The 24,983-nt window shown below is 38.6% G+C and overlaps 1 protein-coding gene across 1 annotated transcript in view; it reads right to left on the bottom strand.

The window, feature by feature from the left end:
* Positions 1–256: 256 nt before the first annotated feature.
* ST8SIA6 (ST8 alpha-N-acetyl-neuraminide alpha-2,8-sialyltransferase 6) overlaps positions 257–24,983 on the bottom strand; it is a 39,241-nt gene continuing 14,514 nt past the window's right edge. The window contains exons 2-5 of the mRNA XM_008002399.3: positions 12,187–12,331; positions 7,369–7,481; positions 3,532–3,624; positions 257–1,782 (exon numbers count right to left, since the gene is read on the bottom strand). Coding sequence (XP_008000590.2) covers positions 1,314–1,782; positions 3,532–3,624; positions 7,369–7,481; positions 12,187–12,255 — 744 coding nt within the window. The 5' untranslated portion in view covers positions 12,256–12,331 and the 3' untranslated portion in view covers positions 257–1,313. The remainder of the gene's footprint in view (positions 1,783–3,531; positions 3,625–7,368; positions 7,482–12,186; positions 12,332–24,983) is intronic.

Consider the following 24,983-nt stretch of genomic DNA (forward strand, 5'->3'; position numbering starts at 1 on the left):
TGATCTCACGCCATTTGGAATATTTCTGAAATCCATATCAGTGACACTAGAGATTCTGTTTTGATGTTCTACAGAAAAATATTTAAGTCAGGATAGGCTATTATATGGGAAAAAAACTTAAGTAAGCTCTAAATGTTCTAACTATATGTAATTTTTATTAAAATAACATACAAAGTCCCCACATTGTATATTTATTTCAGTATATTTTGTTACCTTTACTAATCAATTATATATTCCTAATATCATCAATGGTTTCAGGCATCCACAGGGGGTCTTCCCATATCTGCAGATTAGGGGAGACTATTGTACATTGAAATAGATTCCACTGAAATGGGTTTAATTATCCCTGCTTCTGTTCCTTGTAGCACTTTATTCATAGTTTTTGTCATTATAATACTTATCATACACTATCATAATTAATGATATGCACATCTGTTTTCTCCTATGAGAGGCAATAATCCTTCTCACCCTCTCACAAAGCCTGGTGCAGGGCCTGGCATGAAGTAGTTATTGAATTATTTTAAAACAAAATTGAATGAGTGACCCCACAGACAAGACAACAGGTAACAAAGACTGGGTATTGTAACCGTTCATGTCCTTGAAGTACAACGTATAAGTGAGAGAGAAAAAGGTGTAAGAATGAGGCAGGAAGTTAAAATAAAATTATGAAGTGATGAAAAAATGTAGACAGAAGAGGAAAATAAACGGCTTAAATCCAACCAACATATCATCACAGCTACTATTAAAAGTGAATTTAATCAGAAGCGGGCATACTGCCATACTCAGAGAAGAATTTCATTCCTGAATTATCAAGAATTTCTTGTTTAAGTGTATAATTTTCTTGTATACAGTCATTGAGGCAGAAAAATGGGAAGGATATTATTGATAGAGACCTGCCACAGAAAGAAATCCAATGGATACTGGTAATGTAGCTATTCTCTTTAGAGGAGATGTCCAAGACAGCATGCTTTTATTATCGGTCTGGTGAAGGTGGAGATGGCTGGTATAAATAGTAACAAAGAAATATTCTTTGAGTTCCTACCTTACACCAAAGGCCATGTAATTAATTTTCATAAATTACAAAAATTTGTATGAGTCAGATATTATGGTGTCCAAATTACAAGGAGAAAAAAATGAAGATTAGAAGGATTGAATTACTTGCCATCATTGCAAAATGAGTGGGGAAGCTTTGGTCAAACCAAATTTGGGGGCTCGTCTTAGAATACTCTGTAGCCACCTCCTTTGGTGTTTGGAGACACTGTTAATCACCTACTGCATTATATTAAAATTATTCCCATTTTCAGATACTTTGTTTAGGCGACTTCACATTTGCTAAATTGCAGTTTGAGGATTCCTTTCATGTGAAGTTGGAGGATCTGGCTGTATTCCTTGGGCATCTGATGGAAGCCACGTTTAGGTAGCTTGTTGTCATAATAGTGATGGCTGACAGGTGTGTCTTCTACAGTTTTAGAGAAGGGCCAGAATCCATACAGCTTCACATTTTCACACAGTTCCACTGCAACACTTGTGATCATCAAGCCAGTGGACAAGCGGTATGCAGTCACACCTTTAGTTCTCCAGAAAAGGGCCAGATGTTTCAGGTACTTGGGATGGAAAAATAGAACCTTTTGTCTTGCTTTAGACTCTTCGAGCGTGTAGTACACTTTAAAAGAGGTACCCGTGTTGGCCCTGAAGGAAAATGCTGGCAGAAGAAAAAATGCATCTCCATAGGTTGCAATGTCCTCCAGAAATAGGGCTCTTTTTTCCTTTAAGTTCCCATATCTGCCAAATTAAAAAAAAAATTATAGTAATCCCAAGAATAATAATCAAAGTAGCAGTTTTGATAACATAAAGCTGAATTTACCATTGGCCAAAAAACTGAACAATTTGTATACTGTATATAAAACAGATAAAGTGTGGACTCAGAAAACTCATTCAAGTAAGCATTACATCAATATCAATGGCTAGATCTTCATCTCTCTTTCTTGGAATCCTTTCAATTTTTACTTTCTTACTGGGCTATACCCTTACTGAACAGATATTTCTTGTATTATTTTTTATTCTTATTTGATATTTTTTCCTAAAGTTGCTTCTTGTTATTGAAACACCTTCCAAATGTATAATGATAAAATATTTTTTCAAGCATAGTATGCATATCAATACATTTTTAAAAATTCATTGAGCTGCACATTTATGATTTGTGCACCTTTTGCACATATTTCATTATAAGTTTCCTTTAGAAAACCTAAAATAGACCAGGCACAGAGGCTTATGCTTGTCAGCACTTTGGGAGGCTGGGCGGGAAGATCACTTGAGGCCAGGAGTTCGAGAACAGCCTGGGTAACATAGCAAGACCCCGCCCCACATCTCTATAAAAAATAAAAATATTAGCTGGGAACAGTGGTGCATGCCTGTAATCCCAGCTACTTGGGAGGCTGAGGTGAGAGGACCCCTTGAGTCCAGGAGTTTGAGGCTGCAGTGACCTGTGATTGCACCACTGCATTTTAACCTGGGTGTCAAAGTGAGACAAAGAAAGAGAGAAAGACAGAGAGAGAGGAAGGAAGGAAGGAAGGAAGGAAGGAAGGAAGGAAGGAAGGAAGGTAGGAAGGAATGAAGGAAGGAAGGAGGGAGGGAGGGAGGACGGAAAGAAGGAAGAGAGGGAGGAAGGGAGGGAGGGAGGAAGGAAGGACAGAAAGAAGGAAGAAAGGGAGGAAGGAAAGAAGGGAGAGAGGGAGGGAGGGAGGGAGGAAGGAAGGAAGGAAGGAAGGAAGGAAGACTTAAAATATCTAGATGCAAATATAGATATACATATAGATTATTTTTGAAAATTTCCTCCACACATTGTAGTAACTATATGTATGATTTAAATAACTTAGTATCCTTGTAAGTATAATTGTGAGTGTTTAGAAAATATGCTTTGAAAGGCAAGTTCAATATTTATTTTACTTTATTTCAAGAGATGCTATAACTATTAGCACAAACATTCTATTACTAATGCTTATCGGTTACTTTTGATGAAAACAATGGAGTAAAAACTTTGTATAAGATTATTCATTAACCAACAATTTTATGGTAGTTATGTTGCATAAATGAAAGATGGTAATTATTTTTTAGTAATAAACTCTCCAACGTGATAACCGTATTTTGCCAGGTTGTCTTAGCGCTAACTCTCTGAAGTTTCTAAATAGAGTAAGTTTTATCAAGAAAGTGCTACCAAGATAGAAGAGTAATGCTAACGCTCTAAAAGAAAATGGAAAAAAGTGGCTTCATTATTGTTAAGAGATGAAGAAATAAATATGTTCTCATTTGATTACCTTATGACATTCGAAGTACAACTGAGTCATAACTTTTATGAACAACAACCTTGATAGAATGCCACAATTTGTAAATGAATTCTTATATATTTTTCCAAAAATTCATTCCACCTGTATTGCAAGTCAGTCTCAGCAACAAGATTAGTGCTTAAGCCGAGAAACATATTGAACAATGAAAAAATGTTCTTGATCAGTTACGTAACTTGCAGCTACTTACTTCAGAGTTATGATACTAGGATTTATAGTCACAAGATTTGTTTTACTGCCAACATCTTTACTAACATCTCCTGTGGTTGGGGGGAGGTTACACCTGAAATTTGAAAAGAAAATCATTTTCAAAATAGAACTTGTAGAAAAAAGATTGTATACACACATATGCGCGCGCGCGCACACACACACACACACATCTATAAAATAATTGTCCTTATGTTGGAGAAATCATTGCTATTAAGAGACCCTCAGAATCCATCTAGTTTCTATTTTAAATTATTTACTTTAGTAATTACTCAGTTCTTAGCTGACATTTCAATGTTGTATAAAATACACACTTTTTTTTTTTTTGAGACAGAGTCTCACTCTGTTGCCTAGGCTGGAGTGCAGTGGTGCTATCTGGGCTCACTGCAACCTCCGCCTCTTGGGTTCAAGCAATTCTTCTGCCTCAGCCCCCTGAGTAGCTGGGACTAAAGGCATGCACCCAGCTAATTTCTGTATTTTTAGTAGTGATAGGGTATCACCATGTTGGCCAGGCTTGTCTTGAACCCATGACCTCAAGTGATCCACCTTCCTTGGCCCGCCCAAGTGTCGGGATTACAGGTGTGAGCCACTGTGCCCAGCTAAAATATACAAATTTGATCAATGCTTTCAATATGGATAATCACTTTTATAAGTATCAAAACCAGAAATGACAATTACACCTTGTCTAAATTTAGAAGAGTTCCCAATCCTTTTATTAAAATTGTTATTTATATTATTTCTATTGATTATGTTCCCATAGTGGTATGATCACCAATTTGCATATTCTTAAAACCTTGATGTACTGTGACTAAAGTTATACGGTCTACCAGAAGCAAAGACTACATTAAAAAATCAAAACCTCCCGATTCCCATGTGGATAGTTTTGTCACCAAATTACGGTGTTAATAAATAAAATCCTAATATTCTTATAGTGATGTTTTCATACTGATGTTCTCATCTTCCTTTGAGTACTAATTTGCTTTCAAATTGGAAAACAAATTAAGAATTCTAATTTTGAGTAATTATATTCTTGTCACAAAAAAGGAAAAATTGGTTATGACTTTCTAAATATCATTTACTGAATTTCAAGTAGTAAGGCTAAACATAAGAAGGGAGCATCTTTGAGTGCTTCCTAAGGAAGGCTGTTCAAAATTGATGTGGTTTATAACATGACTGAAGGTGAAATGAGTCGTACCATGTCCTGTAAAACACATGAATGAATGAAACACGACTTTCCCTCATTGATATGAAAGCTATGTCAGAAAATAAAATAAATACCGCACCTTGGTAAAATAAATATGAATCAAATATTACTAATAAATATTAAATGATAAAGATTAATCATAGGTACTAGGGCATAAAAGTGACCTCGCTAGTGGGCCTCCCATAACAAATGTCCTTTCTAGAACAGTCTCATATTCTTTTGAATAATCAAAAGTGATTTCTAGTAGAATATCATAGAAGACTCCATAGAGAGGGGTATTTTATAGAGGAAATACAATCAGTTTTGGCTTAAAACTTAAAAGAAAAATATCTCAGTATATATTTAATTTATGAGTCTAAAATAAATGCCCATGTTTCTAGATTCTACTTTTGCTGATGCCAGGTACTTTCCTGAATATAGACTACACACACACACACACACACACACACACACACACACAAACAGTAGTATAGGTCATGGTATGTATTATATGTATATACATATATATTACATTTAAATTACATAACAGCATTATATGTTATATATGTATATGCATAATTTATGCAATATTCATATATTATATATAACATGTATATATAATATGTAATATGTGTGTGTATTATATATAACATGCATATATAATATGTACTTATAATGTATATCCATATTATACATATATAACACATAATACTGTTATATAATTTTATTTATTATATAATATGTATATATAACATGTAATACATGTATACATTATACATAATTCTATATCCTGTTATGTAATTTTATACAAAATATATGTATCTATGTTATTATAGATGTATAATATGTATGCATATATTATATAATACGTACATATGTAATATATATTATATTACATATAATACTGTATTATATAGTATACAATATACTATTATATATTGCATATTATACAATATACAATTATATATTGCATATTATACAATATACAATATATTATATACTATATATAATACAGTATTATATATTTATTATACATGTGTGTAATATGTAATATATAAATACTACTAGATCATATGTATTACAGTATACTACAGTATATATGTGATTAAATATATTACTACTGTAATATATATGTGTATATATACTAGTATTGTCATATATAGCAGTAGTATATATAGTCATTGCCTATTTTTGTTCCTCACACACTTAATTCATGGCTCCATATCTTTTGAAATGAAAAATAAAGTTTGCTTTATGAACTATCAACATGCAGCACCAAAATAAGTACAGGCTTAAAAAAATTAAATATATTTTAATGACACCAAACACATTCAGCCCTCATTTTGCCTTTCAGTTCGAATGGCTAGCTTTAAAGGAAATTCTATATTCAAGAAAATACCTGACATCAGCAAATGTGGAATCTAGGAAACAGTTATTTTAGAATTATAAATGAAATATCTGCTGAGATATTTTTCTTCTGGGTTTTAAATCAAAACTTATTGTATTACCTATACTTGCTATAAAGTATAATGAATGGTTAGGCCTGATCCTCATCACAGATGTTTCGGGAATTTTAAGCCTATAAAAAATCTACTGCAAGAAGAATTATCTTCCTTATGGCTTTTTCACACTGAGTACTTGAACAAAATGCGTAAACCATTCAGATATTGGCCATTTTAACACCAATCAGGAAGACCATATTCAATAATTGTTGCACTGTCAGGTCTATTGTGGCTTTATCATTACCTTCAGCACAAAATTTAAAAATGAGATTAAAATTGGGAGGGAGCTGTTTACTAGAAACCGTGTTTCTTTTTCAGTTGCTTAAAAGGGCAGCTTTAAATCAAGAAGGATCAAAGCATCTCCTGTGATGTATGAAGTCAGTGCTCCTAAAACAGGAAGAACCAGACTGCCACTTACTCTCTAAAAAGGTGCATTTCAATTGAAACCCATTCTCAGACGGATGAATTACCTTTCCATTACACTGAGAGAGTGGAGATGCTTTGGCATGGCTTATTAGTACAAGGAACGCATGAAAACCATTTTGTTTCTATTTTTGCATGCTAGCTGACACTCAGATAGAAAACATTTTAAAAGACCAGAACTTAGAAGCAGTACAAATTTGTTTTTTAAATTGCAAGCCAGAAAACGAAATAATGATATAGTTTGTATGGCTGTAAAACGTCTTGATCAGCATTTTCCCAAGTGTTGTCTAAGAACAAAACATCCTTGAAATGCTCTGTTAAATGAAAACAAAAACAAACAAATAAAAAAAGATCTTCAAGGTCAGGTGAGTCTGGGACATGCTGCCCTCCGGAGTCCTCCCAAGGTAGCCAAGGTACCCATGAACGCGCTGAACGCTCTGAAAGTTCCTGCAGTACCAAACCCTCTTTCACCACAACTTCACCCAGGGTTTCCTGAACATATATAAACATAGCACATTTTGATTCTTCTGGTATTGACATTCTGAGGAACTCATGACCCATATAACACTCCAGGAAAAACTTCCCGGGTAATTAGTAGACTTTTGTAACAGAGCTCAAAGGTGATAATATACAAAGGATATCTTTACACTGTCCCCCTCTGAAATACCCAGCTGATCTTTTGTTTCAAAGAAACCAATTCGACAGATCTTACCTAAAAACGAAGTCGGATTTATCTATTTCAGCTCCACAGAGAGACTTATTCAGAATTCCCCCATTTCCGACCACTGCACACTGATTATAAGGGTACTCCACAAAAGGCTGGGACTAGCAGGAGAAAGTGGAAAACTACCATGAAATACCGTTAATTTTAGAACCATAGACAACAGCTTAATTCTAGTAACTTAACTTTTTTACATGCTAAGGAGAAGAATAAGAACAAGAAAAAGCAGCAGCCCAGTTTGCTAATCAACTTACTATGACTTAGTATAAAAAATCAGCTGGGACTGGGTGCAGTGGCTCATACTTGTAATCCCAGCACTTTGGGAGGCCAAGGCAGGTGGATCACAAGGTCAGGAGTTCAAGACTAGCCTGGCCAAGATGGTGAAACCCCGACTCTACAAAAAATAGAAAAAAAAATAATAATAATTAGCTGGGCGTGGTGGTGGGCGCCTGTAATTCCAACTACTCGAGACTGAGGCAGAGAATTGCTTGAACCCAGGAGGCGGAGGGTGCAGTGAGCCAAGATGGCACCACTGCACTCCAGCCTGGGCGATAGAATGAGACTCCGTCTCAAAAACAAAACAAAACAACAACAACAAAAAACCAGCCGGGTGCAGTCGCTCGCATCTGTAATCCCAGCACTTTGGGAGGCTGAGGTGAGAAGGTCACTTGAGGCCAAGAGTTTAAGATGGGCCTGGGCAACAAAGCAAGATCCTGTCTCTACAAAAAGTAGAAAAATTGGCTGAGTTTGGTGAAGAGCACCAGTAGTCTTTGCTGCTTGGGAGGCTGAGGTAGGGGAATCATTTGAACCTAGGAGTTCCAGGCTGCAGTGAGCCATGATTGCACCACTGCCCTCCAGCCTGGGTGACAGAGCAAGACCCTGTTTCTTAAATTAAAAAAAAAAAAAATGTATAAGTAAAATAAAATAAAATAAATCATTATGTGAACCTAAGTTTCATTTCTCTTGAGAGAAATAGACAGCATAGAATACACGGCATAATGTAATAATACAAAATACAGTGTCATGTATTTTTCATCACATAATCAAGGAAAAAAATTAGAATGGCAAAACCCCATATTCTGCCTTTCTGATAAACAAGGACATTTTCAGCAAGAAAGAGAAAATAAAGAAATTAGGAAGCAGCATTAAATCTATTCTAAGGCATAAAATTAATAGGTGATTTAGCAAAAATTTCCTGTGCTTCTTAAATAGTTAGACCTTCAGGCTCAGTAAGGCATTAGATTTATGCCTGCCGTCTCTGCGAATGACCAGCCAGCGTGCTTCAGGGAGGTCTACCAACTGGACTGACATATTTCACATTAATTTCCAAGACCTGAATCTTTTTTATTCCTTTTAGGACCCGGCCTGCTTACCCCAGAAGGTTTCCTATTTTCCCCAAGTTCTCTGCAGTCTCGAAATCTAACTTTTCGATTCAATGGCGTACTTTCCCTTTCCTGGTCACCTTCCATAAAGTAATAATGTGACCTCGAGCCCACAGTTGGGGTGCCAGCTCATGCTTCCCAGTGACGAGGTCCTGATCTACCGATTTTGTCCGTAGGATTAAGGTGTAAGTCCTTGAGAGCAGAGAGGCTGTTTATCATTTTATACAGAGGCTGTTTATTAATTTCCTCTCATTTTTCCCTCCCGATCTTGTGTAGTGCAATGTGCACAGCTTTCAATATCCATCTCATGGCCTTCAACAAGCTCTCCCACCTTCACACACACACACACACACACACTTCACACACACACTTCACACACTTCAACAAGCTCTTCACCCTTCACACAAAAAGGTGGCTTTGTGAATAAATCTTATTTCTTTTGCAAAACCGGTATCACAGTAATTAATTGACTGCACGTGCGCAGAACGAACCTGACCCTGGCCTGTAAGCATTGAAGGGGCCACTGGTAAATATTCAGGAATTTTGTGAGTTGGTTTTTTAAACCATTGGTTACTAAAAAATGTCCAGGATGGGGGTATTGACGCCACTGAATTTGGCAAAGGTTATGAAATCAAGGCACTTCACCCTTGCCAAAGTCAGTTTAGCAGCCCCACTGGCAACAGTCCAGGGCCGACGTGGTTCTGAGCAGCCCAGAGTGACAGAAGATGCCCCAGAACCACCGTGACTGCTGTCTGCCCCTGATGCTGGCTCTGGGAGCTGCCCAACTAGCAAAGAAACTCGGTTTCAGTACAACTCTCTTTGTAGGTTTGTCTTTGAAACGTAAAAGTCATATTGCGCTTTTTAAGCAAGAGACACTATTTCAAATACATACTTTATTAGCACATTTAACCTACACAGCGACCTTTTGAGTATTTTACAGATGGGAAAATGGAGGCATGAGTCCAAGTAACGGACAGAAAGTGGCAGAACTGGGATAGGAACCCAGACAGTTTGCCCCAGAGTACCTGCTCTAAACCACTACACATTATTGTTTCTCACAATTCCATGGGTTAAAATGATAACTTAATGATGTATAATTATGTATCTTATTCCTTGTTATATCTGCAATGGCTAGCAGTGATTGGCTCTTAAATGAATGGCTCCCAGATACCTCAGGCTATTTCATGTCACCGAACTTCTAGCTCAAGATGTCTTCAGCCAGTATCTACTAAATGGTGCCACCATAAATTCTGAATTTTATAGATAGGGTAGGATTGAAAAATGCAAATAGGCTCTTTATGGTATAAAATAGAAAAGATTACTGAAGGAAACATATCTCAAATTATGCACTCACAATAATGAATGTTTTTCTCTGGTTTCTTGGTCAACTGGGAGGAAAACATCTATATGCTTTAGTATCTCATGTTCCATATGAATTTAAATAAATTACAAACCTCAACATTTCCTTAAATAAACCTCCTAAGAAAATGCAAATTTGCACACTCCACTGCCTGCTCATTGCCCACTCTGGTTGAAAATCAAGTTTTGGTTTTTTCTCTGCAAGTAACTTAGCAAAGTTTGTGGAGGAAGTGGCTCCACATCATTTCATCAAAACACTTAATGCGATCTTCTTTTGTGCCCAGCAGTTCGTTCCGGAGAGTTGCATGCAGAAGGGCAGAGTAAAGCAAAGTGGCAAAGAGGACATCTCCACCACGAGCCCCGTCCACGAAAGGAGAAGCTGGAGCAACACAAAAAAATGAGACCTGGCGCTGCAATTGGTGCTGTATTGACTGCAGAATTTCCTCTCCTCAGTTTAAAAAAAAAAAAAAAAAAAAAAACAGTATAAATTTGGAAAGTGGATGCAGTTCCCGGTGGCATACATAATTATCAGGCCTATATTAAGTTAATCCTTTCAAAGGGTCAAATGAGGGTAAAGTAGTTGCTGCTCCTCTGTTCTGGTCAGTGGAAAACATGGCAGACACTGGCAAAACCTGAATGGATGAATGGAAGGGTTCACTGTCAAACTTTCCAAGGCTTTCCCTGATAGGGAAGATAAATACTCTTTCCTTATCATCTTTTCAATCACTGGTCATTTCAGAGCATCATGAGAATGCTTTATGAGTTATATTTTTTGTCCCCTTTTTCTTCCAGAAAATATACAGTATTTTTTCTCTATCATTTTCTATTTATTTCTCACTCATACTCAACAAGTTATTCTTCCTCTGAATCCTAACATAAAAAAAAAAATTGGAACAACTTACATAAGCAACAAAAATTAACTGAAAGAGGTCAAAGTTCCAACAAAAAAAAACTGTAAGAATCTCATATCCGGCCGGGCGCGGTGGCTCAAGCCTGTAATCCCAGCACTTTGGGAGGCCGAGGCGGGCGGATCACAAGGTCAGGAGATCGAGACCATCCTGGCTAACACCGTGAAACCCCGTCTCTACTAAAAAAATACAAAAAACTAGCCGGGCGTGGTGTTGGGCGCCTGTAGTCCCAGCTACTTGGGAGGCTGAGGCAGGAGAATGGCGTGAACCCGGGGGGCGGAGCCTGCAGTGAGCCGAGATCGCGCCACTGCACTCCAGCCTGGGTACAGAGCAAGACTCTGTCTCAAAAAAAAAAAAAAAAAAAAAAAAAAAAAAAAAGAATCTCATATCCTACAGTTAGTGTACTGCATATGTAGAGGAATCCCGTTTTGACCACCTTGACATGGTCTAATTGCTTTGTAATAGAATCGTAGAAAGATGCTGGAGAGCGTATGTTTAGAAGCAATGAGATGTTTATGTTCCTCAGAACCAAAATTTCCCCGTGAGGATTTGTATTAAGGGTCGAGTTTCTCCTCACTGTGTGAAGTGGCTTTTTATCATATCATTACTCGTTCTTCTAATTTTACAAATAGGTAGTGAGTGCACATACGTACTGGGAAATGTTCTCGGGGTTTGGGATATATCAGTGAACATAGCAGACAACAATCTCTATCTTATGGTGGGTACGTTTATTGACTATAAATCTCACCTATTTACTTTCCAAAGATGAGCCACATAAACGCACCGTTCCTTGTGAAGAAATTGATTTAGTCACCATAACTGACAATTGGAAGAATCTTATTTGAGGTGAAAAATGGCCGTCTTCACACGCCTCAGTGATTACTAAGCAGGAAGCCCAAGCGTCTCATCTCATTCGAAGAAGAGTCTGGAAGACTCAGGACTGGAAGAGCTTATCATTTAAGATATAAATAATCCTTCCCTACAGAGCCACACTGCATTCAAAACAGCCCTTTTAAAAAATGGCCCACTATCCAAATTTTATACAACATAACAATATGGTATTTTAATTAATTCCATCATAATTGTAAGTTACAGCTTAAAGTAAAAGAAAATTCACCTGGAATGGTAACACAAATAACCCACCACAAATCTTTACTCACCACTGGAAACATATGAAAAATGTTCTTTTTAATTGGGATTTTCTTTTTGCTTTCCACCTCGTAACTCATGTTAGTCCCAACTGGAGTGTTATTCTGAGAAACAACAAAGTTTTGAACAGCATCACAGCAGGAAGCAAGTTTTGCTCTGCAAAGGAAAAGAATGAAAAGGAAGCCAAGGTATAAGATTAAGAAACTTAAAATAGACACCACAATGGATGATGCAAAAGAGGATTTTGTCAGACTGACTTTCAAAAAGAAGATTATTCACAAAGATGACTTTGTTATTTTTCCTCCAGGCTCTAAATCCCTTAAGGATTGGGACTGATTCTCTTTCTTACTTTTTTTTTTTTTTGTCCTTCCTTTAATCTTATCTTAATTTCTTTTTAATTTTTTTTATTTTACTTTAAATTCCAGGATACATATACAGACAAGGTGGTTTGTTACATAGGTATATATGTGCCATGGTCATTTGCTGCACCTATTAACCCGTCATCTAGGTTTTAAGCCCCACATGCATTAGATATTTGTCCTCCCCTTACCCCCAACAGGTACCAGTGTGAGATGTTCCCCTCCCTGTGTCCATGTGTTCTCATTGTTCAACTCCCACTTATGAGTGAGAACATCTGGTGTTTGGTTTTCTGTTTCTGTGTTAGTTTGCTGAGGATGATGGCTTCCAACTTCATCCATGTCCCTGCAAAGGACATGATCTCATTCCTTTTTATGGCTGCATAGTATTCAATGGTGTATATGTGCCATATTTTCTTTGTCCAGTCTATCATTGATGGGCATTTGCGTTGGTTCCATGTCTTTGCTATTGTAAACAGTGCTGCAATAAACATACATGTACATGTGCCTTTATAGTAGAATGATTTATATTTCTTTAACTATATACCCAGTAATGGGATTGCTGGGTCAAATGGTATTTCTGGTTCTAGATCCTTGGGGAGTCGTCACACTGTCTTCCACAATGGTTGAACTAACTTACATTCCCACCAACAGTGTAAAAGCGTTCCTATTTCTCCACAGCCTCAACTGCATCTATTTCTTGACTTTATTTTTTTATTTTTTGAGACAGAGTCTCACTCTCTCTCACGCTGGAGTGCAGTGGCTTGATCTCAGGTTCACTGCAACCTCCGCCTCCTGGGTTCAGGCGATTCTCCTGCCTCAGCCTCCTGAGTACCTGGGATTACAAGTGTGCACCACCCAGGCCTTGCTAATTTTTTTTAGTAGGGAGAGGGTTTCACCATGTTGGCCAGACTGGTCTCGAACTATTGACCTCAAGTGATCTGCCTGCCTCAGCCTCCCAATGTGCTATTTCTTGACTTTTTAACAATTGCCATTCTGACTGGTGTGAGATGGTATTTGATTGTGGTTTTAATTTGCATTCTCTAGTGACCATTGATGATGAGCTTTTTTTCATGTTTGTTGACTGCATAAATGTCTTCTTTTGAGAAGTGTCTGTTCACATCCTGGGGTTGTTTCATTTTTCTTGTACATTTGTTTAAATTCCTTGTAGATCCTGGATATCAGACCTTTGTCAGATGGGTAGTTTGCAAAAATCCCATTCTGTAGGTTGCCTGTTCACTCTGATGCTAGTTTCTTTTGCCATGCAGAAGCTCTGTAGTTTAAAATTATGTGCAAAAATTACAAGGATTTCTATACACCCACAATAGACAAGCAGAGAGCCAAATCATGAATGAGCTCCCATTCACAACTGCCACAAAGAGAATAAAATACCTAGGAATATAGCTTACAAGGGAGGTGAAGGACCTCTTCAAGGAGAACTACAAACCACTGCTCAAGGAAATAACAGAGAACACAAACAAATGACAAAACATTACATCCTCATGGATAGAAGCAATCAATATTGTGAAAATGGCCATACTGCTCAAAATAATTAATAGAGTCAATGCTATTCCCATCAAACTACCACTGACAATCTTCAAAAGAACTAATTTAAATTTCATATGGAACCAAAAAAGAGCCCATATAGCCAAGACAGTCCTAAGCAAAAAGAACAAAGCTGGAGGCATTACACTACCTGACTTCACACTGCAAGGCTAAAGTAACCAAAACAGCCTGGTACTGGTACCAAAACAGATATATAGACCAATGGAATAGAATAGAGGCCTCAGAAATAACACCACACATCTATAACCATCTGATCTTCAAAAAACCTGACAAACACAAGCAATGGGGAAAGGATTCCCTATTTAATAACTGGTGCCAGGAAAACTGGCTAGCCATATACAGAAAACGGAAACTGGACCCCTTCCTTACACCTTATACAAAAATGAACTCAAGGTGGATTAAAGACTTAAATGTAAAACCCCAAACCATAAAAACCCTAGAAGAAAATCTAGGCAATACCATTCAGGATATAGGCATGGGCAAATACTTCATGACAAAAACATTAAAAGCAATTGCAACAAAAGCCAATTTTTTTTTTTTTTTTTTTTTTTTTTGACAGAGTCTTGCCCTGTCCCTCAGGCTGGAGTGCAGTCGCACAATCTAGCTCAATGCAAATTCTGTTTCCCAGGTTCAAGCAATTCTCCTGCCTCAGCCTCCTGAGTAGCTGGGACTATAGGCACCTGCTACCATGCCCAGCTAATTTTTGTATTTTTAGTAAAGACAGGGTCCAACCATGTTGGCCAGGCTGGTCTTGAACTCCTGGCCTCAAGTAATCTGCGCTCTCAGCCTCCCAAAGTGTTGGGATTACAGGCGTGAGTCACTGCACCTGGTAGTTTTTTTTTTTTTTTAATCTCACTAGACTTCTAACTGGCCCTGGATCGTAGCATGGTGACTTGGCAAGATCAATGGCAAAGCAGTTAAACATACTTATACTCAGGTAGGAACCTTCTTATCAATAGAAAATGCTCATGAATGTAACATTTTTAAAAATACAAAGTTTCTTCCGATAATACTGTTATAACACTAAAAACAAAAAATGAGAGGATTCATTTTAATTTTATAATAATTATAAAATACAGAAACTAAGTTAAGAAGAGTATCACAGTCACTAAAACAATACATAATCATTTATTATAAGTCCAATAAAAAAGAAATATCTAATACAGTGAATTTTTAACTGAGGCAAATTTAAAGTTGCCATTCCTTATAGAAAGCCCAGAGAAGCATAAATTAATACCAAGCTATATTTCAAAATGATTACCATGGAGTGAAACATTATTATTAGAATGTAGACCTAGGAAGTGCTTTCAAGGATCATCTGAGTTAACCCCCAACCTCTGGCAGATGCATGCAGAACTACTTAGAATTCATATTTCATTTCTTCAATTCTCCAACGATGTAGACTCCTTAAAGTCTCTTGATAATTATTCCAGGGTTTAATCAACCTTAAAATCAGAGAGATTTCTGCATTTGTACAATGCAACTATGTTTTAATGTAAATCCATTTTCCTTGTTAGGTTTTCATAGAATCTCCTTATAAAAATACTTCACGTACTTGAAAATGGAAATCAGGCAAAGCTTTAGCCTTTTTCAGTCTTGAAGAGTTTACAGAATTTTCCCTTCTCTCAGGTTTTCCTCATACGACCAGTTTTCCATGATTTTAGTCATCTCATTTATCTTTAAACCTCAACTTATTTCTCCATATTACTGAAAAATCTGTATCCAAGCCGGATCCAGTCATAAGACAAGAGTCAGTGAATATTCAAAAGAAATGTTGATGGTAGTGAGTCATTAGAAATAGTCCGTCCTCAGCCCACACTTGTATTATTAGTTTGGTCCTTAAGAGTAAGCTTCCATACATGTTTTTACAGAATTTTGCCCTTTTGAAAAAATACAATGCTCTAATTTGTCAAGGTCATCTAAAATTTAGTCTTCTAAACTCCAATAATTCTCAAGGCCTGAAAAGTAAGGTGACATTTGCACCTCAAAGTTAAGGTTTTTAATAATACTTCTTATCAGTTAACTTAAATAAGTTACAATATTCGTTAAAATAGTATGTCCTTCTTAATTGGATTCTGTCGCCCATTTATTGTTTCTTTTTGTATTTTACAACCTACCGTTTAAAAAAGATGGTTCATGGAGATTAAAAAAAGAAAAAGATGAAAATAAATGGTATGTAGTCAAAAACATGATACTAAGTCGTTTTTAATTATACGTTTAATTTGATAAAAATTTGTGTGACATATTGCAAATTCAGAAATTCTTACTTGTATATAATTGTAATGGCTCTTTTATCCAGCATTTTGAGAAAAGGCAACATAATAAATTCTCATTTACCTTTGGCAAATAATTTCTCTGAGGATATTCAGTGCCTACAAGAATATTGCATCACCAAAAGCACTAAATCAGATCTCCTCTTATGCTTTTTAAAAATATTAATAGAGTTTTTGCTGAAATGTTTTTTTAGATAGAGTCTCACTATGTTGACCAGGCTGGAGTGCAGTGGTGGGATCTCAGCTCACTGCAGCCTCCATCTCACAGGTTCAAGAGATTCTTAGCCTCCCGAGTAGCTGGGACTACAGGCGTGCACCACAACGCCTGGCTTATGTTTTGTATTTTTAGAAGAAATGGGGTTTCACCACCTTGGCCAGGCTGGTCTCTAACTTCTGACCTCAAGTCATTTGCCTGCCTCAGCCTCCCAAAGTGCTGGGATTATAGGCCTGAGCCACCACACTGGGCCTTTTTCTGAAATTGTATATTTTAAATATCGTATAAAATTTCCAAACCTATAGAAAAGTTAAAAGAACTGGACAATAAACACTTGAATAACCAGCAGCTAGATTTGACAATTAACTTTTCACTACTTTTGCCTTATTGTGTATCTGTCCATTAATCCAATTTTATAGTTGTACTTGTTGCAATTCAAAGTAAATTATAGATCTGAGTGCATGTCACCTCCAAACACTTCCTATCTCCAGACCCTCCGCCAAGCCCCAGAGGACACTTTTGTGATGATTTTTCACCACAAATTCGTTTTTCCTGTTCTAGTATATGACTAGTACATGAACAGAATTATATCACATGTATGCCTTTTTTTTTTTTTTTTTTTTTTTTTTTGAGATGGAGTCTTACTCTGTCTCCCAGGCTGAAGTGCAGTGGCTTGATCTCAGCTCACTGCAACCTCCACTTCCCAGGTTCAAGCGATTCTCTTGCCTCAGCCTCCCGAATAGCTGGGATTACAGGCGCCCGCCACCATGCCCAACTAATTTTTATATTTTTAGTAGAGATGGGGTTTCACTATGCTGGCCAGGCTGGTCTCGAACTCCTGACCTTAGATGATCTGCCTGCCTCGGCCTCCAAAAGTGCTGGGATTATAGACGTGAGCCACCATGCCTGGCCTACATGTATGCTTTTATGTAAGACTTCTTTCACACAGCCTAAATGTTTTTTGAGATTCATATTGCCATATGATATGGTTTGGGTCTGTGTTCCCATCCAAACCTCATGATGAATTGTAGTCCCGTGTTAGAAGAGGGCCCTGGTGGGAGGTGGCTGGATCATGGGACTGGATTTCCCCTTTGCTGTTCTCATGATAGTGACTGAGTTCTCACGAGATCTGGTTGTTTCAAAGCGGGTAGCACCTCTCCCTTCTGTCTCTTCCTCCTGCTCCAGCCATGTAAGATGTGCCTGCCTCCTCTTTGCCTTGTGCCAGGATTGTGAGTTTCCTGAGGCCTCCCCAGCCATGATTCCTGTACACCCTGCAGAACCGTGAGCCAATTAAACCTCTTTTCTTTATAAATTAGCCCATCTCAGGTATTTCTTTAGAGCAGTGCAAGAACAGACTAACACTCCTTGTGTAGCATCAGATTGTTCTTTATTGCTGGAGTAGTACTCCGTGGTATGGATGTACCAGAGTTGGTTTAGCCATTCCCCTTGAAACTTTTGAAGATCTCACTATTAAAAATCAACATTCAACCCCAAAGCACTCGTTATAATCTCCCAGGAAAAATATCAGAATTATAATCTAAGATGTCACAGGCTAAGGGGACTTTTCCAGCTTTTGTGTGCAGTGGCGGAGTGATAAGTGTAAGTTCTTTGTCACTTTCCAGCTCATCCATGTGGCAGAGAGTAAGAGCCAGTGTTGCTCTTACAACAAATAAAACAAAATGGAATTTTTATCTCTATTACTCTATTTCTCATCAGCCCTAAAATCCCAAAGTGTTGGGATTACAGGCGTGAGCCACCATGCCTGGTTATTATTCCCATTTTAAAGATGAGAAAATTGGGGTTGAGAGAGGGTAAGTTATATGACCAAAGCCTGCAGGTTGTAAACAACTCAAACCTTTGTGTTTTGACGTTCAGTTCTCTGCAGTTTACACTAGAGTATGTTGTAACTGGGGAAATGCCATTTTCTAAGCCTCTTCCCCTAGAATCCTTTCCAAAATGGTAACCATAGCATAGGTTGTTGCCCCCGAAGTATTGCTGGTAGCATCTTGCTGAAAACCTACCTAGACTCAATTCAAAGGCTACCATGCAACTTACATATAAATGCTTCAAAGCCTGCATAACTGAGGCATTTGAGGTTCTCCTTTTACATGGAAGATATATAAGCCGCCCTATGGGAGCAGGATTATCAGGTGACCTGAACAATGTGCCCTAAAATAAACTGAAAAGAAGCCTCTGGCTTGATGAGAGTCTAATTCTTCTTGCATTCTACCTTGAGCAATTTCCTCTGTGCAACCCAGGTTCAAAAGAGAATACACTGCCCTCCATCCCCCCAGGAAAGAATTGGGACTTTCTGTACTGCACCGAGTTCTAGAATTCAGGAGAGTTCATATACTCTGAAAAATGCTTAACTTTCAAGGAGTAGGTTGGTTCTGGGAGAATCTGACTTAATGCTTTTCACCTGGATCTATAAAGATGGAATCGAAGATCTGCAAAATCACCTTTGCATCCAGATGTCAAATCATCTTTGCATTACAAATTCCTTTCGAGAAAGGGATCTTTATTAAAATTGTAAAAGTTCCTTTTTGGTTTTTTTTCACTGTAGGTGCTATTTTCTTTTTCTGTTTCTTTTGTTTGTTTGTTTGTTTTTATTTGTTTCAAGTCTCAGGTCAAAATTCTTCTTCAGTTCTAAGTTCAGTGCTTCCTGGATTTCCATGAAGTGTTAATGACTACTTTAAGGCTTACAGTTCACAGACCCAGGACACCTGAATACTAATGACCTAAAGGCCCAAACCCATGACTCCCAGGCATCTCTTCTGTTTGTTAAACTCTGAGCCTCCCTAATGAGATGTGAAAAAGTTTCCATAAGGTAGAGGCTGCAGGCACTGTCCAGGTATTGATAAAGACCTACCTTTCCAGAATTCATTTTCTATGATTCTAATGAGGGTCCTAGGAAAAAGAGTTTTAAAATGTAAGCACCAGCAGAAAGTCAAAGGATTTATTTACCATCCAAACCACTTCTAAAATAGCCACATTTCTTTTTCTTCATGAAAACATAACATACGTAAGCCAACAATCCAGCACTTGCCTCTCTCCTGTTGATGCCCCCTTTTTTGCCTCTCTTCTTGCCCTATTTGACATGTAATTCATGGATTGACTGATAATAATAACAATAACCAACATTTCATGCACTCTCACTGCATGCTAAATATTTTACGTAGATTATTTCACTTACGCCCTAGAATAGCCCTACAAAATAGATGCAATTAATATTCTCATTTTATAGATGAGGATAACTTAGGATAATAAAGTCAAGAAGGTCATATATGACATAGTCATTCACTCATTCATATTTATTTAGCACCTATTAAATATTGAGCTCTATGAGAAGTGCTGGCTACACATTGGTCAATAAATTAAGCATTGTCTCTGCCTTTATAGTGTTTGTGATTCAGTAGGAAGGAAAATAAAAAAGTTTAGAGATGATTTGTAAGGCAGTAAGTAGCAAAGCAAAGATTCAAACCCAGAATTCAAACTCTTCCTCTAAAGCCACTGCCAGCGCTTGTACTGCAAAGAACTGTTAAATACAGTGAGTTCTAAGTTTCTCTTCAAAGAATCAGTATGTCAGTATGTTCAGTTCTTTGTTCTCCATTTTAAAGTTTAACTTCCTCGTTCTCCTTGTCTCCTTGCCCCTAGTTTCAGTAAACAGCCTTCCTACCAGTTGTAATCAGTAGTTCACATCTATTCCTCTGGTCACTTGCTCTGTCCTGAGTCACGCCTGGTCACCTGCTCTGACCTGAGTCACCTTTAGTCACCTGTTCTGTAACTGTCTTTCCTGCAAAAACTGCTCATCCTGCCACTCTGGCTCGTATCCCTGCTCTCTTTAAAACAGTCAATCGGAATTAGCTTAGATTGTGCAGCCCAACCCTAGCCAACAGGGGAATGTCACAGCAGTAGGAGCTACCTGTGTCAGGGATAAGAACCCCTTCCCCTCCCTTGTTCAGGTGTGCTCTCGCCATTGCTCCATTCATGAGACACACCCTTCTATAGAAGTAAAATTGCCTTGCTGAGAAAATTTATGTTTGGGTGCTATTTCTTTTGTGGCACTAAAAATTTATTTCCAACAAAACCATGGTGTGCAATGGGGGAAATTAAAATGTTCTTACCTGAGCCACCGTATCTTACAACCCAAAATATTTTTCTAGATTTCTCAAGTTCGTATTTGGAAGAACTTCTTTAACAAAAAATAAAAGAGCTTTCTGGGCTCAAGGGGCCTTTCCATTGCTGTCACATAGAGTAGAAGACCCACCCCCTGCACCCTAGCTGCCCAGCCTCCACACACAGTCTTCATGTCCCAGTGATTGCCCTAGACTTTGCAGGAGTCTGTGTGTTTGCCTCTGGGCTTGTGTTGTGCAGTTATGGGAGGCAAGGCCTGGAGAAGGTGAGAGAGAAAGAATACTTTGGTATTGGAGGTTGAGAACAAGTCATCTCTGGTTAGAGGCCATTGAAGGCAAGAAGAAGATTTACAGGCTTTTGCTTGACTTTCTAGAACCCAGTAGTGTGCACTGGCTTTCCAAGCGTGATCTGAAACTGCATATTTAAAGGAATCGTGCCTACAAAGGGAAGAGAGAGATATGTGCTACTCTGTAATGTTCACAACCATGCCTGGTGTGCTTGAGTCTGTTGTGGAAGCTTTACTTTCAAAGGCAATTGACAAACCAGGGCCTGTCTGGAGGGAACAGATTGAAATTCATGGTAGGTGAAGAACTAATAACGTCCCGGCTGGAGAAGAGCAGATTCGGGGGATTCAATAGCTCTCTTTGAATACTTTAAGGACCATAAGGTAAAGGAATAATTAGATTTAACTTCTGTAGCTTCAAGATACAGAATGAGGACTGATATGGACTGAATGCTTGTGTCTCCCTGAAATAAGTATGTTGAAACCCAAAGCCCCTGTGTGATGGTATTAGGAGGTGAGGTCTTTGGGAGGTGATTAGGGTCTTGAAAGTGGAGCTCTGATAAATGTGAGGTTAGAGTAAGAAGCTGGGGCCAGGCACGGTGGCTTTTGCCTGTAATCCTATCACTTTGGAAGGCCGAGCAGGCGGATCACAAGGTCAGGAGTTCGAGACCAGCCTGGCCAACATGGTGAAACCCCCGTCTCTACTAAAAATACAAAAAATTAGCCAGGTGTGGTGGCAGGCACCTGTAATCCCAGCTATGTGGGAGGCTGAAGCAGAAGAATCACTTGAACCCAGGAGGCGGAGGTTGCAGTAAGTGGAGACCACATCACTGCACTCCAGCCTGGGCAACAGAGCAAGGCTCCATCTGAAAAAAAAAAAAAAAAAAAAAAAAAAAAAAAAAAAAAAAAAAAAAGAAGCTGGCTGTCTGTAACCCAGAAGAGGGCCCTCACCCAGAACGTACCAGAACCATGCTGGCACCCTGATCCTATACTTCACAGCCTCCAGAACCATGAGAAATAAATGTGAGTTGTTAAAGCCCCCTGTCTATGGCATTTGGTGACAGCAGCCCAAGCTGACTGAGACAAAGACCGATATATACAGCAATTCAGCCCACACTCACCGAGCAGCCAGCAGTGATGGCCATGGCCCAAGGTCGTGGTATTACAATTTGCAAAGTATTAAATACAAATATGAATAAAACATGAACGGGCCTTGCCCTCTGGGAGCTTAAGTGTATTAAGAGAGACAGACACAAAGCATCACTGGTATTTAAGTATCATTTCACCATAATATGAGGCTGTGAGAGCAGCACAGGGGAGGAACACTTAACCAACCTGGGAGTTAGGGGAGATTTTGTGATGGAGCTTTTAACATAGCACCCAGCACAGGAGGCACTTGATAGATATTTCCTCATTGAATGAATAAACCTGTGTTTGAGGATAATTCTTGGGGTCGTATAGGATGGATGGCAGTGGAAGGAGATCAGAGGGAGGAAAGTCAGCTGGGACTTGGCTGCGAGGCTTTTGCTAGAGTCACCTAATTAAAGATTAAAAGGGCCTACATGAAACGAGTAATTTTAGAGTTGAAAAGAGGAGGAAGGAGACTTGAGATATATTTAGTAGGTGGAAAGAACAGCCCAGGCACAGTGGCTCATGTCTATAATCCCAGCACTTTGGGAGGCCAAGGCGGGCGGATCATGAGGTCAGGAGTTTGAGATCAGCTTTGCCAATGTGGTGAAACCCCGTCTCTACTAAAAATACAAAAATTAGCCGGCCATGGTGGCAGGTGCCTGTAGTCCCAACTACTCAGGAGGCTGAGGTGGGAGGATCGCTTGAACCCAGGAGACGGAGGCTGTAGTGAGCTGAGATCGTGCCACCACATTCCAGTCTGGGCGCCAGAGACACCCCCTCAAAAAATAAAAATAAATAAGAATGACAAAGGCAGCACGGCGTTATGATAATAGCTCGATATGAGATGCTCTTCTTGGTCTTCCCCTAAACCTCAGTACTCCCAAATGAATTCATTCCTTTCACAAATATTCATCAAGGGCATCCCAGGTGCCTTGCACTGTGCTACGCCCTGGGGATATGCCAAAGAATGGCCTGGACCCCCAGCCTCTCCTCATCTTGCTCCTGGGACAGCACAATGTAGATGAGAAGCAGAAGATGGAAGAAGCCTCTGAATAAGGTAACAAAGGTGAACAATGGCTGTTAACTATGGTCCAGAAAGAAAGGTCAGCAAGATAGAGGGAGTCTTTTCTCTACAAAGGGTCACTGAACCACAGGAAGAAAAATCAATAGACGGTTGTGCAAGCAAAGAACAATTTGATTCCCCCCTAGAGAGCCATAGAAAATATTGTATTCATAAGCTCATAAATGTTTGAAAAGGGAATAGAAAACTATTTAATGAGCTCAGAAAATAGTTTCTAAATTTCAGCTCTGATGTTATTGGTACCTGCAGAAGAGAGGTGGAGAGGTTAAAGAGAAAGAGCAAACTAAGACTGTGCAGAAACCAAGGAAAAAAAAGAAGAAACAGTTGAACATTTCATGAAACAGAGGAGGAAAGAAAAGTGATGGACACATGAAATAAAACACAGAAAGAGAGCCCTGAGAAAAACAGAAGAAATGAAGACAGAAGGCAAAAGACAGTCACCCACAGAAACCAAGGATATAGAGACACATGAAATAGACAGAAATGCAAACATATGATCACAGAGGAGCAGGTTTACACAGACAGAACTTTCCACAGAAAAGGCCCAGAAAGAGAGATGCCAGACAGAAGCTCAGATAGGAGCGTAAAAAGGGAAACGTGTATTTGAGGCTCATGTCTATAGATGCATAAATAATAATAATAAATACATGCATGGCTTTTACTGTCTCAAGCACTCTTCCAAGCACTTTATATATTATTTAATCCTTATAAGAGCCTTATGAGGGAAGCACATTATCATCACTGTTGTTGTCCCCATCTTTCAGATGTAGAAGTTGGGTCAGAGAGGTGAAGTTACTTGCCTGAGGTCACACAGCTGGCTAACAACATTACTGAGACTTGGATGCAGGCAGTCTAGTCTTAATAGCTATGTGCTCTTAATACTGCCCTACATCCCTGTAACTGTCTGACATATGCACAAATAAACCATGGCAAAGATGCATAGAGGGGGTAAAAGTCAAGAAGAAAGCCCACACAGGCACTGTCACAAGACATGAATAAACTCTGTTGTATTGGAAGTTTTCACGCTGCTAATAAAGACATACCCGAGACCGGGTAATTTACAAAGGAAAGGAGGTTTAATGGATTCACAGTTCCACGTGGCTGGGGAGGCCTCCCAATCCTGGCAGAAGACAAGGAGGAGGAAAGCCACATCTCACATGGTGGCAAGCAAAGAGAGAAGGAGAGTAAGTTAAACCACTTGGATCTCTTTTCTGATAAAACCATTGGATCTCATGAGACTTATTTACCACCATGAGAACACTATGGGGGAAACCACTCCAGTGATTCAATTATCTCCCACTGGGTCCCTCTCACAACATATGGGCATTAGGGGAGCTACAATTCAAGATGAGATTTAAGTGAGGACACAGCCAAACCATATCATCTGTCCTTCATGGGAAAATGTCTACATCTTCGGAAATTTTGGAAATTATGATCAAATATTCTCAAGCTGTGCTGAATATCCACAGCTATGTGCATAATAAAAGAGGGAAACAGTGCCCAAATCCCTCCCTCGCAAGGGCCAGGGAAGATCCAGCCAGATACAGGTTAAGGGGCTGCAGGTTGGAAACCGGAGTGCATGGAGTCAAGGCTAGGGGTGGAAATCCCTGCCCAGGCAACAGATTGCTTGGGGCTGGGTAAACCAAGACAAACTCCAGCAAAAAGATAGGATGGAAATACCCAGAAGAACAAATGTAATTCACATGGACATGAATGGATAAACAAATCAAGCACTTACTACTGTTCTTACTATTAAGAATGTAACAGAAA

This window comes from Chlorocebus sabaeus, chromosome 9, assembly GCF_047675955.1.
Source record: "Chlorocebus sabaeus isolate Y175 chromosome 9, mChlSab1.0.hap1, whole genome shotgun sequence".
NCBI lineage: Eukaryota > Metazoa > Chordata > Mammalia > Primates > Cercopithecidae > Chlorocebus > Chlorocebus sabaeus.